Genomic DNA, 16,452 nt, shown 5'->3' with positions numbered 1-16,452 from the left:
TTTTTGAAGTTTGTTCTGGAGACCTTCTGGATCCATTCGATCTTACGATATCTCATGAGTCGTCTCTGTCTGGCTGATATCGGGGCACGGCGGAGAATGATGATGCAAGAACCAGATTTTGATGCCCAACCATAACCGTTTGCATTAGAGTTTACAAGGCTGATTACAGGGAGGCCAAACTGTTCCGTTCGAGATATCTTCTCCACTATGGATCCGAAAAGAGATTGAGTGGAGATGAGGGATAAAATACGGAATTAAATTATTGATTTCTTGATTTTCTCATTCGTCGAGCCATTGTCGGGGTGTTGATAAACTAACAAGACCTCGAGTTGCATTTCACAGTGTAATGTCTGACGAAATACCAGAAAATACCGCGTTGTTTATTTAGCTCAGAATCCTCTTCTGCCGCGCCGTCAACAGTTGCCTTTTTCAGCCTCAGCTTTGACCCGCGCGTGATTGAGAGAAAATTGATGGAGGTGTGAGGTGTTCTTCTCCACGTGCGGGAGAAGACTTCTAGAAGGCCTAGAGGTCTCATGAGGGTGATGGGCGATTGGTCGGGGCACGTCGGACTCAAGTCCGCACACCACCAGCCATAATAGAGATAGAAGATGGGTCGTGCTCGTGCTCGGACAACACCATCATGAATGAATGAATAATGAGAGCCTGAGGTGTCGATGGGGATGTGGATTGTGAGATTACCGCGCTTGTGTTCCCAAGTCTCAAGACTCCGACAACGGGCGCTCAAGACAAGCGCGGTTGTCCCTGGAAGTGTCTGAGGGTGTTATGGCTGTTCTTAGGGGAGATGGTCGGTACGTAACAGCCCTTCCCTTGGTCAGTTCTCGGCTAGAAGTAGAACAGATGTCTCATTTCTGGTTCACTATTCGGTCATAGACGAGCGAGATGACCTCGTCTCGACATCAAAATACCACAAACTGTTTGCATCATCGAACAACGCATCAACACCAAAAAAATGCGAAAATCCCATTCTCATTGCACAGATGCATAGCCGCGTGATGTTCCGATGCGGGCTCTCCAGAGCAAGATCTGCGAGATTTGGAGATTCTGGGGTGTCGCGAGAACACACCACCTTGCACCCCAGAGTATGACGTAGCGACACCCCAGATCTCGATGGATCTTGGAGAAGCAGAAACATCGATATCAACTCGAGTTTTCGATGTTGACCACTGTTTAAGTTGCAGGCTGCAGGACTGCTATCCCGTCCTGCATACCCGTTGTGACGTTGTTTATTTGATCACCAGCCTTGGCTCACCGAACTTGTTGTTTTGACGAGAGGACAATCGCGATATTACAACATGTGCCTGATTTTTGTTATTGCACACCACAGCCTTTTCGTTTTGTGGTTTCCTTCTCGATAGCTTCTCCATCGTTGATCTCATTACAAGGTTGACCGATTTAGACATTGTTTCCCATTGATACATGGACATCCAGGCTCCAGTCAACAGGTTCTGGGGCTTCAATACATGTAGAATACACCAAAAACGGAAAAGGTCCAGCATCTCGGACTCTCGGTGGGTTTCCGGTCAGTAATTAAATAGTAAGAGTTAAGTAAGCGTTCCCGAATCTTGTTCGTGGCTACTACCTGATATCCTGTAATTTCTCGTGTCAGTGGATGATGGTTCCGCAAAACCCAGTGAACCCCTTTGTCATTAGTCGTGACCCCGTGTGGGGAGGATCGTGGGTTGGCAGTAGTCAAACTCTAACGGTGACTGGGGTAGAAAAAACAGGAACCAATTATTCAATTTAGTTTATTCAACATCAGTCAATTGAATGAATTAATTCCCAGTTTTTCGACACGGAATGCATTTTTCTTACTTGACGCCGAGACTTGGATCCGGGGCTTGTACCTAGATACTCGCGACTCATGCATGCGAACGATGTCATAGGCCACGAGGAATATGTTTCCACTTGAGGCAAGGCGAGGTCAACAAGGCTTGCTCCGGCTAAAGGTTGGTCAGGTCACAGGGGCATGTCAACTTTTGACAGGTGCTGTAAGAGACGCTCGCAGCGGAGGCTACAGCTCTCAACCCACGTGAGGAGGCCCTTCTGATGTCAGCCATGACCCGTCTCTAGATCTGTCGGCATTCCTTTCGATTCAGGAACCTTGGCGTGCTGTAGATTCGCTGCAAGTGACCATTAACTTGGCAGCGAGAAGGATCTAAAGCTTATTTTGGAGAAGGGTCGGTTGACTGGATGCGTTGCATCTCCAGGCTCCTGTTTGCGCCCTCTTGTGCGGCATCAAATGTGAAAATTCTCTGCTCGACTCTGTAGTGAGCACGCACGCAATAGAACCAAGCGGTGAATGAGCGGCATTAAACACCTGAAAGACGGTCAAGCGTCAGCTCAAAATTGAGCACAGCCTGCACGTCAAAAAAAAAAAAAAAAAAAAAAAAAAAGACCCTTGTTGCATGCATTGCACGACATTCTATCATTTTGCCCGGATAAAAAAGCCCTCTTTGCGTTTCCGAGAGCATAACCTGCGTCCGGACAGTGGGCACCCGACACCCGCCGGATGGAGGCCCCACCTTCGGCGGATGGGCCCTGAAAGACAATGGATGACTTGGAGGGAAAAGGGTCCTCAGAATTGGATGCCGAATTCGACCGACATTAGATCCATTGCTGCCTGCCTGTGCCGAGGAGAGTTTCAATGAAATGGAGCATTGCCATGGCACATGTGAGCTGCGAGACATGAGAATCCCGAGCCTTCGGAGCGCTTAACTAAGTTTAAGGTAATCAGGAATGTTATGATCACGGTTATGGATGTGAGGCCGGAGGAGAAAGCAACCTGAAAGCCGCATGAGCTTGGTCCAGCAGTCCAGAACAGGCGGGATAACATGAGGCCTTACAGATATCCAGGCAGCATCCTTCAAAGCCTTCGGCACAGTAAAATAGCGGCATTGGGGCTTAAATATCCGAGAGCTTCGAAGATGGCTCAAACCAACACAAACGCAAGCTCTCAGTAAACTCATGCAGGGTCCTATTCCCCCCCGAGTTTCCGATCGGCAATTGAGCCAATCTGACTCGTCCTATTTCCGCTGCTCACTCCCCCAGCAAAACATATAATTCCCATTTCTCATTGGTCGAAAAACACTCACCCGCCATTTACGGGACTTGGTCTCGATTCTTCCCAGTATTCGGTTTAGCCTAAACGACATCTTCTGCTCTGACAGTTTTTGCTCTACTTCATCTTTCTGACTCAGACTTTAAACACTCCCTGCACCCTACCAGCGAGAGAGTCCCGACGATGCGAAATCCCTTCCTGTCAGCCACGAGACAAGGCACATGCACGCCCCCCCCCCTCCCCCTCTTTGTTAACATCCTCAATTGGTCTAGTTTCGTTTTCTCATGACCCGAGAGGTGCTGAAAACTCCAAGCGCACATATCGCAAAAAGCAAACTGGTAAATCTGTGGGGACAAAAATGCAATTCGTTAATGGCAACTTGAACAACACCATGTGATCTCACCTGAAGGCAAATTTGCTATGCGGAGAGAAGAAAAGGATAGTCGGATGACCACAGAAAATTCTCCAGATTCTCCGCAGTCAAGTCAGCAACATGTGGCTCTTTTTTCTGGGGAATTGAACACGTCAAAGCTTCTTGAAAAAGAGGGGAGATGCTGAGATTTGGTTTTCGTCTAAACGCCATTGACGCTTAGAAAAGTATGGGTTGAATACGAATGAGTCTGAGCTCAGGCACACAGAGTCAATGGCTTCTGCTTACATGTGGGATGCCTGTTGACGATGCCATGGACTTCCCCGGAAAATCACAAGCGGGAGAGGCGTCGTTGTCTCTTGTTCCCTTTGCCTCTGCCTTTGAAAAGTCTCTGATTTGACTTCCCCACACGCAGGGAGTCATGGGTGAAGCAATTGACTGGCCATCATTGCATCTCTGGCATAGCTTGTCAGAAATGACTGATTTCAAACACGTCTCCTTATCCAGCCTCATTTTGCGCAAATGCCTTTGAAACAACCCATTCTCATTCACGGAGTATGAGTCCGTCCTCGTCTCAATTGGTTCGCGATGTGACGCCTAGCTCGTGAGCTCCGGCTGCGGCTCCGCAGGATATGGCGTCCTCCACAATTTGGCCGTGAGCAGAGTGAACCAAAAGACGCGTTTCGATAATTCAAATGGTCTGGGACTAGACATCTGCGTCTAGAACCGGGAACACATCGTGCTGGCGTAGAGCTGATGATAGAATGCAGTAGTTTGAATGATACGAGATGCACGTTGGGTTGCTTCAATCATATGTCAATCGCGTCTCTATATGTCTGCCATCTTCAATTACATAGAGAACTATCATCGTTCACATGCAGTCAGAGTTAAAAACTCAAAATAGGTAATTATGGGTTGCCTAATGCTACATTTCCCATTCGTGGCTTGTCCCTGCAGCCCATACCCTTACATCCCAATGTCAGGTAACAGGAACGCAAAGAAAAGCAGCCAGAAAGATCCGTCTGCCCAGGTATATTCCAAGGAATAGAACCCCCGAAGTCTGGTATTTTGGCCGAGGGCGGAGATACAAGGGAGTTGTTTGGGCTTTGGAGGAGATTGGACTTACGCGTGTTGTTCTTAGCGTCCGGATGGTCCCCTTCAGCTTACACCTATTGACCGAGAGGTTGGGATCGGTTTGTGAATACCGATGCCGGACACCCTTTCAATTCAGGTCGACTTGAGATGAGAATAACTAATGTGATAACCCATGTGATAGCCCATGTGAAAAAAAAAACTCAATGGCGCGTTCCAGGTCCCAGAAGCGAGTGCCGATGGCTTGGCGGCCCTGGGGATGGTGTTGAACTTGCCAAGCCAGTCGTTTCATGTCAATGGTCATCTTGTTAAACTTGTCGCTGGAGACGGCTCACGACGGTTCTAACTCGACCTCGTGTTGTTGACCTTACCTTAGAGTGCGTTGTTTACTACTGCGCTGTGTTAGCTCGCATAAGGTATCCCCAACAAAGACAGCACTGCCCTATGCTAAAGAAAAGACTAGAAGCAGCAGCTATTGTCCGACAGCACCTACGATTGACCGCTCGATCAGACTACGGGTATTATCGTAAAGTCCCATGTTCCTCTGTGTCTAGCGACTCACGCCATTTATTACCGACAGTTTGGTTGGCTTGCCAGTGGTTTCCATGAGATGCAGAGCATTCTCGTAGAGTTGACGAGACCAAATGATGAAAATTGTCTCAAAGATTCATGCTTTGACATGTGCTCAGTCTGACTCTCTCTCCTCTCGTCTCGCGAAAACCAAAAGCCAATTGATCAAGTCACGAGCTCTACAAAACCTGCAGCGCTGGCTTGCTTGGTCGGGTCTGCCACACTCAAATGGCCTTCAAGGCCTGGGGCTTCTCCTTCCCGAGCCAATGGGATTTCTGCCTGCCAGCATTAAACGGCCGCTGGTGTTTGCCTGCAACCCTCAGCTCTGAAGGTGCTGGCTAGGCCTGGCTCAGTGCTGAAAACACCCGGAATTGATGACGTCCATCCTGGGTCATGTCTCCAGCAATCCTTGAAGCATCCAGGAACCTTGGAACCCTTCTGACGACTCACAATGCAATGCGACATTCCATCACAACACCACACACATTGCGTCTGGATGATCGATTCACTCACTCAATTGGATCAAGTCATTCATTGTTTGTTCAACGTGAAAAGTTTTATTCATGTTTTTGCGGAAACCTCTTTCTCATAGACAATTCGCCCTTTTTGCGAGTTTTTTTGCTGAGTGACTCGTTTAATCTTTTGCTTTTCCATCTCAGTCTCTCTCTCGCTCATACATCCCCTTTTCGCTTTCGCTTTCGCTTGTCATCATCCACTGCTTTTGACTTTTGTTTTCGCCTTTTGCGCTTGCTCGAGTAAAACCAATGACCGTATTTCGTGACCCATGCTCCGCCTTAACTCAGGTTCCCTCCACCTCAAACTTTCATAGCGAAATCATATCCTCAGGTTGCCCCAGAAATCTTCCCCATATGAACTACAAGTACACGTGCCCCGAGCCTGGAAATGACGAAACAAGAGCCTACCGCGGCCTTGAAAAAACACGATTTCATGGTATCATAATGTTAAGAGTCCCCGCCATGAGTGATAAAATGATAAAATACTTTGAGTTCCGTTTCGCTAAACGACTTGTAAAACAAACGCTGCCAAGTGCAGCTAAAAATAAAAACGCTCAATGCTGATGTGGTGATGCCTTTCGTGCGCCGTCCAATGCACAATCGTAGTGGGTATAGTTGTGTCGGTATGGTATAATATGGTATGGGTATCATTTACCACCCCTTGGAGTGGTATCCGTCGCTGGCCTCCTTGGAGAAGTATTGATTCCAGCTGCTCGCGTTCACATCCTCGCTCTTCTTCATGCAAGGCTTCTCAGGGTACTGCTTCAGGTTGGCAACATCGTGTGATGTATGTCGTCGCTTGAGGACGGCATTGGCTGTCGAGGACTTCTGTTGTCGCTCCCAAAGGAGGTGACGTCGAAGAGACTCAGTCAACTCAGTCGCCAACATATTGCGACGAGTAGTGCGAGGTGACAGCGCAGCTTGAGGCTGGATGTGGTTGGGGCCGGTCATGATGGGCTGAGCACTAGACCTAGGGACCTCATGGATCGGCTTGAGACCAGGTCCACGCATGCCCTTCATCATCAGGGGAGCCTCGTCAGAGTCATTAGGCGAGGCACCCAGTGACGGGCCGTGGGCCATACGAGATCGTGGAATGGCTGAAGTCGATTGGGAAGCGTGGTTACCAAGAGTGCGTGCGCGATCGTTCTGGGCAAGCATGAGGGTAATGAGCGATCGTCGCGAGGTCAAATTGGGCTTGGAATCCACTCGCTGGAAGAACTTGTCGTCCATGCTGGATTTGCCGCTCTCTTCCATCGAGTCCTCCCAGTCCGAAGAGTCGTCATCGTCATCGATGGCGCTCTCGTCGATGTAGTCGTCGGTATCTGAGTCGACAGCTGCCTCATCATCAATCGTTCGTGTCATGACATTGTTGCTGAACGAGGCCTGCTTCTTGCGTGCAGAGAGGAGCGAGCCAGGCCGTGATGAAGCCATGGCGCTCTTGAGTGAGCCGTCCTCTTCAGAGGAGCCGCCGATCTGGAACACGGGCTTCTTGATGATGGGAACGATGGGCTTGCTGTTGCTGAGGCTCTGGTCCTGTTCACTAGACGAACAAGAGCCACCAAGCGCAAAACGAGCGGGCTTCTTTGGTTGCACCACCTTGGCAGCAGGCGACGACTTGGGCTCAGGAATTGCGTCTGATGATTGAGCAGCACCGGAGATAGTACGAGGAGTGGGAATCTGGGAAGGTGAGAAGCCACGCACAACAGTGGTGCGGGGGAGGCTTTGCGGTGAAGGTTGTGGCGAACCCTCTGAAGCTGTGATAGACTTTGCAGGCGATTGAGACTCGGTTGTAGTAGAACCAGAACGCTCGAAAACAGGAGGAACTGGAAGGGACTCCTTGGGGACGGGAGCAACATGAGGAGGGGCCGACAGAGGACCCTTGTCCTTAACAATAGAGACAATCATCTTCTCGAAATCGTCGGAGCTGATGTGGCGTTCGCGCTTGCTTCGGGTGCTGGCGCAAGAATCTTGACGTCGTACACGAGGGCGGGCGATCTCAAGTGGTGCTGATAATGAACTAAAGTCGACAGCCTCTTCGTCTACGAGAGACTCAACACTGCCAGACAGTTGAGGAAGATCGGGTATCCTTGACTCGGAAGGAATGTTCTGGGGAAGAGTTTGTGTAGAGGGTGCTGTCTTTTCTTCGTTGTCGACGACAAAGGTCTCTCTTTGCCACAGTCGCCAGCTAAGGTTCTCCAGTCTTCGACCTTGTTCAACGGAGTCTGCGCACCGAGAGAAGACTGACTGGTCAGCATATAAGCAGGCGGCACAAACAAGAGACGACTTACCAGTCCACATGCTATAAAGATTGGCGGGATTACCAGTATCGACCTTGTGGATGACGTTCGCATCCACTGTCAAAACGTGAGTGTCTAAACGGTAGGGCATAATGTGTCTTGGGCCTGTCGATGAATCGACTGGGGAGAGTTGCGAGAGTGGGTGCGAATAAGTCGGCCGAAGTTGTAAGTGCAATCGAAGTGGTCGATAAGTTCTGTATAGGTCGTCGGCGAAGTAAATCGAATTAGAGCCGACAATGCGCCAGAGCGTAGTAAAGAGGTTGAGTTTCGAGGTGGAGAAGCCTTAGTCGCGGGCGGTGAAGTCGAGGGAGTTCAAGGTCAATGTAAGCGAATTTGGCGTGTCAGTGTGATGTCGAGGTGGATGCTGCGTTTCATGGGGATCCTCGAGTAGACATATACTGTATGTGTAAAGGCGATTCCTGGTGCAAGGTCGTCCTCTCAAAATCCTCTGCAATGGATGTCGGGTGTTGGTGTTGCTTGGTGTAAGTGTATGTGTAAGTGGAGGAGGACGAACAAAGTCCGGGGGGATCAAACGTAGTTATTCTTGTTTGGTCTGTGGGAAGAAAGACGGATTGGGGGAAGGGAGTCGCGGTGTGCGCTATGTAAATGGAGTCTAAGGTACCTTAGCACAAGCACGAGTGCACGCCAGGCCCAGGGGTGTCGGACGCAGGGGCGTGGGCCCCAGAGGGGGTGCGAGCCACTGCACTTTCGTCGGGGTGGCTCAGGTACGTACTTGGAGCAGAAATGGAGGGGGTCATTGGAAATAGCGGGTACCACCCAAATAGCACAAGCCCAAGTCTCCCAGTACAAGACGGAGGTACCGCGGCGCAGGAGAATTTTCGCTGCCAATGGACGCTGATGTGAGTTACGGTTCACTCAGGATGAGTCCAGCGATTGATTGATTCCTGTGGGGTGGCATCTCAACCTTACACTTTTACAGAGGCGTGACCAGACGGATTCAGTTGAGAATGGGGGTTAAAGTGGCGGCACAGCACAGCACAGCACAGCATAGTACAGCAAACGCATGACAACGAAGACCAAAGAGCTATTTATTCCTCGTCTGTATCTTTGACTCTGTTCCTCTCTGAACAAAGGGATCCTCTCGAATCAAGAACCTGCCCAATGTCATGTCCACGCCAGGGCAAAGGATGATAGAGGTGGAGGTGGGAAGGTCTGTAGGCTGTTCGACTTCGGCGACACAGCAGACAAGGACAGGGCTTCTGTCAGGGGGAGGAACACAGGTGGAGGTGGAAGAGAGGGGGAGGCAAATTCTTCCTGATGACCAGTTTCCACGGGTCTTTACCTGAAGAGGCACTTATTGTGTTCAAGCAGCGGGTCACTATGATACCCAACAGAGTTTAGACTCGTGGATATCGAGCCAGTCCTCTTTGGGTTATATCTGGATTACCTGATCAAGTAAGTGGCCCACCTGAGACAGTTACGGAGCGAGCACAGACGAACGCGGTCTCGGGAGTGCAAACGGTTCTATCTCTCGGTGTCCCCTAACTCTTCCTAATGGGGCCGCGGCCTCCTGTAACGGAAAGCAGATCCTGCGGTCCGTTTGGCGTTCTGGAACGTTGACAGCTTGTCATGTGTCCTGTCCATCTCCCTTGAACGGCTCCGTTGTGAACTGAGACCGAATCGGGCATCCGAGTCCAGAACTGAGGACGACCCTGTCATTCTCTTGGGACCTTCTGTCTCCCGCGGATGAAGCACCCTGTAGCCCGCTCCTCATCAGGGACCTGTCTGAGGCCCCATCACAAGTCACGTTGGTGATCCAAGCCTCGCTTTGTGTTGTTCTGGCCCGGATTAACCGCGGTCTTAACATTCACCAAGGCATTTGATCCTGAGAATAGTGAGACTCGGTAAGGACGAACGGCTCTCTTGGAAGCCATTAGCTCGATAGCTTCAAGGCACATGATAGACCCTGAGAGAATTTTCGCCGAGCATTGTGTTGAAGACCCTGACCGGTCATGTCAATGGTGTTTTTGGCATTGAGCTTCGATTCCAATCCCAACCCGGTATCATCAACAGACGCCCGTGTTAGAGCGTCAATTGGTCCGCTTGCAATCCAGGCTTCCACTTCAACGGCGAATTGACGTGATTCTGGGCGATCTGGGATTGGAAATGAGAATCCTGCTAGTGATTCTCGCCCTGTAGAAGCCCCAGAGGATCGTGGGGATTCATTAACTTGACCCGTTCTCAATGGCATAACCAATATCCGGTGACCCCGTGATAACAACGAGCCCCCAGATTGTCATCCGCACGCTGCACCTCGCCTCCGCAAGCGGCCACGGGCCTTTGAGTGATCTCGCCTAGAAATTCATCTGTCGACACTGGGAAAGTAAGGGAAAGGCTATACGCGGTGAAAGTACAGGCGGGTAACGACTGATGACTGATGACCGTGTCCTTGCGCCTGACCACGGAGCTCATTCCGACGGGACGAAGCCGAGTAGAGTCACTCTGGAGGTGAGGTTTTTGAGCCGTAACCTGCAACTATCCCTCTGCCCATAGTCAGTTGGGCAGGACTTGCCTCCCGTCCGTTCTGCTGCGTTGATGCGCCCGACATCATGGGATAGGCGTGACCACGGACATATGCCGAGCAGATCAGACGAGAAACTTGCTACCGGCTCATAAATGAATATCCCGAGGCTTCAGTGACGATACCTGGGGTAGGTCACCTGCCTTGATGTTCCAGGATCCTCCGCACCACTCGTTGTCGAGAGGCTTAACAGTTACAGTAGGCAGTCAAGGCAGCTTCAAGGGAGGCAGACTTGAATTGAGCCTTGTTAACCTGGGTTGCGATGAGCTGAGGCCCTGCTGAGGCCTCTGTCGTCATGTTCAGGGGCGCTTCTTCAGGGTCCTGGCGACTCAGCGCTTGGCGCTCCAGGTCAGCAGACGCGCTGCCGTCGCACCAGGCCAACCATCCATCCCAACCGCTGTGAGGTGACGCTTGCCAGCGCATAAAACAGCATCTGCAGCCATATGACTCTCCTAAAGGGCTTTCTATTTTCACATTTCGGCCTCTCATTTCCTTGCTTGCACCGCCGGGTCGTAAATACAGGGCTCCAGTGGTGGACGCACCAGTAATCCTCGCAGCGATCATCACAGCCCGTCTCGGGTTCCAAGATGACTGTCAAGTTTTCTCAATGACTGGTCAGATTTCAGAGCGCCGGCAGGCTGGTGACCTTGGAGTTCGCATCTTTGCCTGCCTCAGATATGCTATTGGAAGGCATCTCTTCCTACCAAAGCAATTATGCGTCCCAGGCCCCTTGTAGTCATGGAATTAGAAACTCATGACTCTTGTCTAGCTGTGTTGACCGTTGTCTTGCCTTCTTCCGTATGGGGGTCTAGGGTATTCAAGATGGCAAGACGATGTCTTGTCCTAGCTTTGGTTCTTCTATGCCGTCCGTTGGCAAACTGGTTTATGAGTTATCTCATTTCTCAAGTGTTTATCCCTTTTAATAACGATATACATTGATTTCAACCTGAGGCGTCTTCTGAGGCCAGCGATTTTGAGGATGACATGGGCATGTAGTGACTGATGGCGTGTTTGAAATTGCATACGATGTGAGGTGAGCAGCCATGTAAGAGCCCCTGCCTGACAATTGATAAATCAGGACATCTCGATCGCCTTTCGGTTCTTCGATCTTGCAGTTCAGCCTGCCTTAATGCCTTAATAATCACCTGTCCTGCGTTGAAGATCTGGCTGCCGTCATTCAACGCACTTCAGCCCCACGAACCACTACATGCCAATTAGCTAGAGCTAAAGTAGCAGATCGCGGTAGACCAGGATGAAGATCATGTCAAAAATTTGATGCGCCGGTAGTTGTCTTTGAAGTGACATATGAATAGATAGATATCGCAGAAATGCGTTGGATACTTGACACAACCCTTGTATTCAACATCCAGTTATTCATGATTGAAATCATGCAAAGTCTCCTCTTGTCCGGCCTGTTGGTAGGCAAAAAAGAATGCGGCTTTATGACGTCTCATGGAAGCGCCCCGTCCCACTGCCAATGCTGTTTCTGTACCATTGCGTCGCCCAATGCCACCGAAACGTGGATCAGATAGCATGAATACCTCAGGAATGCGGTATTATTCTAACAGCTTCGATTCGATTGTGCGTGCGATAAAAAAAGAAGAGGGGCTTGAGGGGATTATCGCAGCTGGCAATTGGCAACCAGACAAGCAAGCAAGCATAAAACACCGAGACTAGAGGGACAAGAGGCTGCAAAGTGAGGTGAGTGCTAATAATTCACCTTACGAATCGTAACATCATAACCCACCTGAGCCAGCTAAAAGCTCACCTTGGGTCAAGACTGGCACCTAAAAAAAACCAAAATCTGCCCCCCGCGCGGGCCGATAAGCGATAAGAGCTTTCTTCACACATCATACCCTCCACTTCGTCAGTCGGTTCTTGGCTTCCCTGTGCTGCCCCTCGCTACTGTAGGTACTTATCCTGACCTCCAGCTGCGTCACCGACCGACTGCTGCCCGGACCATGAAGCTGGCGCCATAATAATTTCCCCCCTTCTCTTGACAGGAAACCTGGTGAGACCATATTCTGTCAATATCATCCGTTGAAGCCGGCGCTTCTCTTCTCTTCTCCTTATTTTCCTGTAAGTATCGTGCTCTCCCCAATTGTTGTGCCCTTGTTTCTCATCATATACACTTTTAGAGCTACACTATCTGCCCCCCGCGTTTTTTCCTTCTCCGGACGGCTACGCAATATCTCAAACTTACTTCAACTCGGTTCTGGCAAACCTTGAATCGAATCATCAATACTAAGCGTTCTTCCTCTTTCAGAATCCGCCAAAATGGCCCCCAAGAAGAAGATCGCCGTCATGACCTCGGGAGGTGACTCCCCTGGCATGAACGCCGCTGTCCGAGCTGTTGTGCGCATGTCCCTTCACATGGGTTGCGACGCCTACTGCGTCTACGAGGGATATGAGGGTTTGGTGCAGGGAGGCGACTTCATCCGACAGATGCAGTGGAACGATGTCAGAGGCTACCTCTCTGAGGGTGGTACACTTATTGGTACTGCTCGATGCATGGCTTTCTACGAGCGTCCCGGTCGGTTAACGGCCGCCAAGAACATGGTTCTTTCTGGCATTGATGCTCTGATCATCTGCGGTGGTGACGGCTCCTTGACTGGTGCTGACAAGTTCCGAGCTGAGTGGCCTTCTCTGCTGGAAGAGCTCGTTTCCAAGGGAGAGCTGTCTACAGAACAAATAGCACCTTATAAGCATCTCAACATTGTTGGTCTCGTCGGCTCTATCGACAATGATCTCACAGGAACCGATGCGACCATTGGTTGCTACTCAGCACTCGCCCGTATTTGCGAGATGGTCGACTACGTCGAAGCGACAGCCTCTTCACACTCGCGTGCTTTCGTCGTCGAAGTCATGGGCCGACATTGTGGTTGGCTGGCCCTCATGGCCGGTGTCGCAACTGGTGCAGACTTTGTCTTTATTCCTGAAAGACCTCGTGAGCATGATTGGCAGGAAGATATGAAAGTCGTTGTGCGAAGGGTAGGTTTAAGCGCAGACAATAGCTTCCAATCACAGGCACTAACGACTTACAGCATCGAGACCTTGGAAAGCGCAAGACCATTGTCATTGTCGCTGAAGGTGCCCGCGACAAGGACGGCAACAAGATCGGCGCCGAAGAAATCAAGAACATCTTAGCCGACAAGAGCGAGGGCGGTCTTGCTCTCGATACACGTATTACCACCCTCGGTCACGTCCAACGAGGCGGTACTGCCGTCGCATACGACCGAATGTTGGCTACCCTGCAGGGTGTTGAAGCCGTCAAGGCTGTCCTCGAAGCTACACCAGAGACCGAGACTCCTTTCATCGCTATTAACGAGAACAAGATTGTCCGCAAGCCTCTAATGCAAGCTGTGGCTGAGACCAAAGAACTCGCCAAGGCCGTTGATGCCAAAGACTTCGAGAAGGCCATGTCTCTTCGTGATGCCGAGTTCGCCGACCAATGGGGCTCTTATATGTTGACCACGAACGTCATGGTTGACGATTCTAAGCTGCCTGAAAAGGATGTAAGTCTGGCCCTAACTCTGCATTATTGTTCCTCTTACTGACAACTGACTGCTTAGCGCATGCGAATTGGCTTCATCAATGTTGGTGCCCCTGCTGGTGGCATGAACGCTGCAGTACGTGCTGCTGTTGCGTACTGTCTTTCCAAGGGCCACGAGCCTCTGGCTATTCACAACGGTTTCGCTGGATTCGCGCGACACCACGATGACAAGCCTATCGGCGCTGTCCGCCCGTTCGACTGGCTCGAGGTTGACGGTTGGGCAAGCAAGGGCGGTTCCGAGATTGGTACAAACCGAGAGCTTCCTGGCGAGTCTGGTATGGAGTTGATTGCCAACCTGATCGAGGAGCACCACTTTGATGCTCTATTCCTTGTTGGTGGTTTCGAGGCCTTCCACTCCGTTTCTCAAATGCGCAAGGCCAGGAAGGACTACCCTTCTTTGTGCATCCCCATGGTTATTCTCCCCGCCACCATCTCCAACAACGTTCCCGGAACCGAGTATTCTCTGGGCTCAGATACTTGCTTGAACGAGCTTGTCAACTACTGTGACAAGATCAAGCAATCAGCGTCCGCTACCCGTCGTCGTGTCTTCGTTATCGAGACTCAGGGTGGTCGCTCAGGCTACATCGCTACCCTGGCTGGCCTGGATGTTGGTGCCTCCGCTGTCTACATCCCCGAGGAAGGTATCTCTCTTGAGATGCTCAACTCCGATGTTAACCACCTCAAGGAGGTTTTCAAGAAGGACAAGGGCCAGTCCCGTGCTGGACGCCTGATTCTCGTAAACGAGAAGTCCAGCAAGGTCTACAATGCTAAGCTCATTGCGGACATCATCCGCGAAGAGGCTCACGACCGGTTCGAGAGCCGAGAGAGTATTCCTGGTCACGTCCAGCAGGGTGGTGTTCCTTCCGCTATGGATCGTTGCCGAGCTGTTCGTCTGGCCATCAAGTGCATCCAGCATCTTGAGGGCTTTGGACGTAATGCTCATAACCACGTTAAGAAGGACCCCAAGAGTGCCTCTGTCATTGGTATCCAGGGCTCCGAGGTTGTGTTCAACGCAATGGAGGAGCTAGAGGAGCACGGCACAGATTGGCCCAACCGAAGACCTGCGACTGCCCACTGGCTGGGCCTGTCAGAGGTAGTAGACATGTTGGCGGGCCGTCCTGACTACCCTAAGCCGGAGAAGAGCTTGACAGGGTTGATCGCAAAGGACACAAAACGTGGTCTGTAGGGGGGCGTCATCTTTTGGCTATAAGGACATTTTCAGATTGACGTTACTTCACTTTCCCCTCACCTTTATTCTTAATGATAGCTCAGTATGAATGAAATCAGTTTTAGGCGTTCAAGCAATTATCTTTGGCACGTTGGTCTTGAACGACAACCTTGTTTATATGCTCTTTTTATATTACACTCCGTCTGTAGTGCTTTCTTGGATAAGTAGCAGAAATAGCCCAGGTAGGGAATACTGAATAGGGATTTACGACAAATACCGAGTCTTCATGTGCCTGTAGAAGCGTCATTGCCGGGCTCAATCTCAGCATCAACGGAATGATAAGGGCCTGTGTTTCAGTCAAATCTACAAACCCCCAAAGCACTTACAACATAGTTGAAGTCGATAAGAAGTAGTTGGTAAATTCGTATTCAAGCGGTCGGCAAAATACCCGTGCTTGAGTAAGTTGCGGCCGATTGAGATACTGGACAATGAGTTGCTGTTAATGCTTCTGGGCGACTTATGAGATACAAGATCCCAGCTACATCCGACTTACTGTGCGAATGAGTCCTTATTCTTTGTGTGGTTCCCTTCTATCAATTTAAATGCGATGTGGCTCGTCCAGCCAATATATTTACCAAGCCGGAATTTGTTTATAATGCCTAGGAAATTCACAGAAGCAACGCCATTTCTTATAGAATGGTTATCAGAATCTCAACGTATCGATCCTCGTGGTGATTACCTGTGATAATATATGCAGTTAATTGCCAATGTTCATGGTTTATCTACATCTGGTTCAAGGTAAGTTCTGGTTTAAAGAGCATCTAAGAGTACTATAGGAGGTTATTCCTTCAATCTTCTTGGTGTATTTAAGTTAAATAGTCTATAGTTGATATCCTTATATTGGGCCCGTATGGTTTTGTGGTTTGTTATTGGTATATAGTCCTGGAGACATTCTACACAAGATGTCGTCTATCGCTTGACATTTGCACTTCTGGAGGATTACAACTCGAGATTTACTACTAACCTAGATTTCGATGGATAGCGTCTAGGCAGCACTGTCTTGGACGCTGTTCGGCTGTTCTGGATAGGTCACGTTCTTTTGACTACAGCCTGATAGTAAATGTCATATTTGCTAAATCTTGTAAGTGGTTTACACTGCTTGCACCCTGAATGGGCTATGGCCGATGGATTGAGATGACAATACTGAACTATGTAAGACTCCTTGCCATTTTAAAGGAATTGTTTTATCACTGAACCAGAGAAATA

At 50.0% G+C, this 16,452-nt stretch overlaps 5 protein-coding genes across 6 annotated transcripts; 2 read left to right on the top strand and 3 right to left on the bottom strand.

Annotated features, from left to right (window-relative positions):
* Positions 1-5,339: 5,339 nt before the first annotated feature.
* Positions 5,340-5,453, top strand: FOXG_19198 (uncharacterized protein; the record flags this gene model as incomplete). The annotated part of the gene is made up of 1 exon (XM_018399396.1): positions 5,340-5,453. The coding sequence occupies one exon, from the start codon at positions 5,340-5,342 to the stop codon at positions 5,451-5,453; it is 114 nt and encodes a 37-aa protein (XP_018241821.1).
* On the bottom strand, positions 5,448-8,510 carry FOXG_06151 (uncharacterized protein). The gene is made up of 2 exons (XM_018384674.1): positions 7,915-8,510; positions 5,448-7,866 (listed from the first exon to the last, which is right to left on the bottom strand). The coding sequence occupies exons 1-2, from the start codon at positions 8,012-8,014 to the stop codon at positions 6,278-6,280; spliced, it is 1,689 nt and encodes a 562-aa protein (XP_018241820.1). The 5' UTR covers positions 8,015-8,510; the 3' UTR covers positions 5,448-6,277.
* A 569-nt stretch (positions 8,511-9,079) lies between these two features.
* Positions 9,080-15,868, top strand: FOXG_06150 (6-phosphofructokinase). 2 transcript variants are annotated; one of them, XM_018384672.1, is made up of 4 exons: positions 9,080-12,544; positions 12,604-13,456; positions 13,510-13,980; positions 14,038-15,868. In XM_018384672.1, the coding sequence occupies exons 2-4, from the start codon at positions 12,743-12,745 to the stop codon at positions 15,202-15,204; spliced, it is 2,352 nt and encodes a 783-aa protein (XP_018241816.1). In that variant the 5' UTR covers positions 9,080-12,544; positions 12,604-12,742; the 3' UTR covers positions 15,205-15,868. The 2 variants fall into 2 exon arrangements, with proteins under 2 accessions (XP_018241816.1, XP_018241817.1); XM_018384673.1 differs by having other exon boundaries at positions 12,056-13,456.
* On the bottom strand, positions 9,681-9,818 carry FOXG_19197 (uncharacterized protein; the record flags this gene model as incomplete). The annotated part of the gene is made up of 1 exon (XM_018399395.1): positions 9,681-9,818. One exon carries the CDS (start codon positions 9,816-9,818, stop codon positions 9,681-9,683), a length of 138 nt encoding a protein of 45 aa, XP_018241819.1.
* FOXG_19196 (uncharacterized protein) lies at positions 10,652-11,029 on the bottom strand (the record flags this gene model as incomplete). The annotated part of the gene is made up of 1 exon (XM_018399394.1): positions 10,652-11,029. The coding sequence occupies one exon, from the start codon at positions 11,027-11,029 to the stop codon at positions 10,652-10,654; it is 378 nt and encodes a 125-aa protein (XP_018241818.1).
* Positions 15,869-16,452: the final 584 nt, after the last annotated feature.

Source organism: Fusarium oxysporum, chromosome 2 (assembly GCF_000149955.1).
Source record: "Fusarium oxysporum f. sp. lycopersici 4287 chromosome 2, whole genome shotgun sequence".
Lineage (NCBI taxonomy): Eukaryota > Fungi > Ascomycota > Sordariomycetes > Hypocreales > Nectriaceae > Fusarium > Fusarium oxysporum.
Note: the sequence above shows the minus strand (reverse complement) of the source record. Positions and strands in the feature narration are given on the sequence as shown.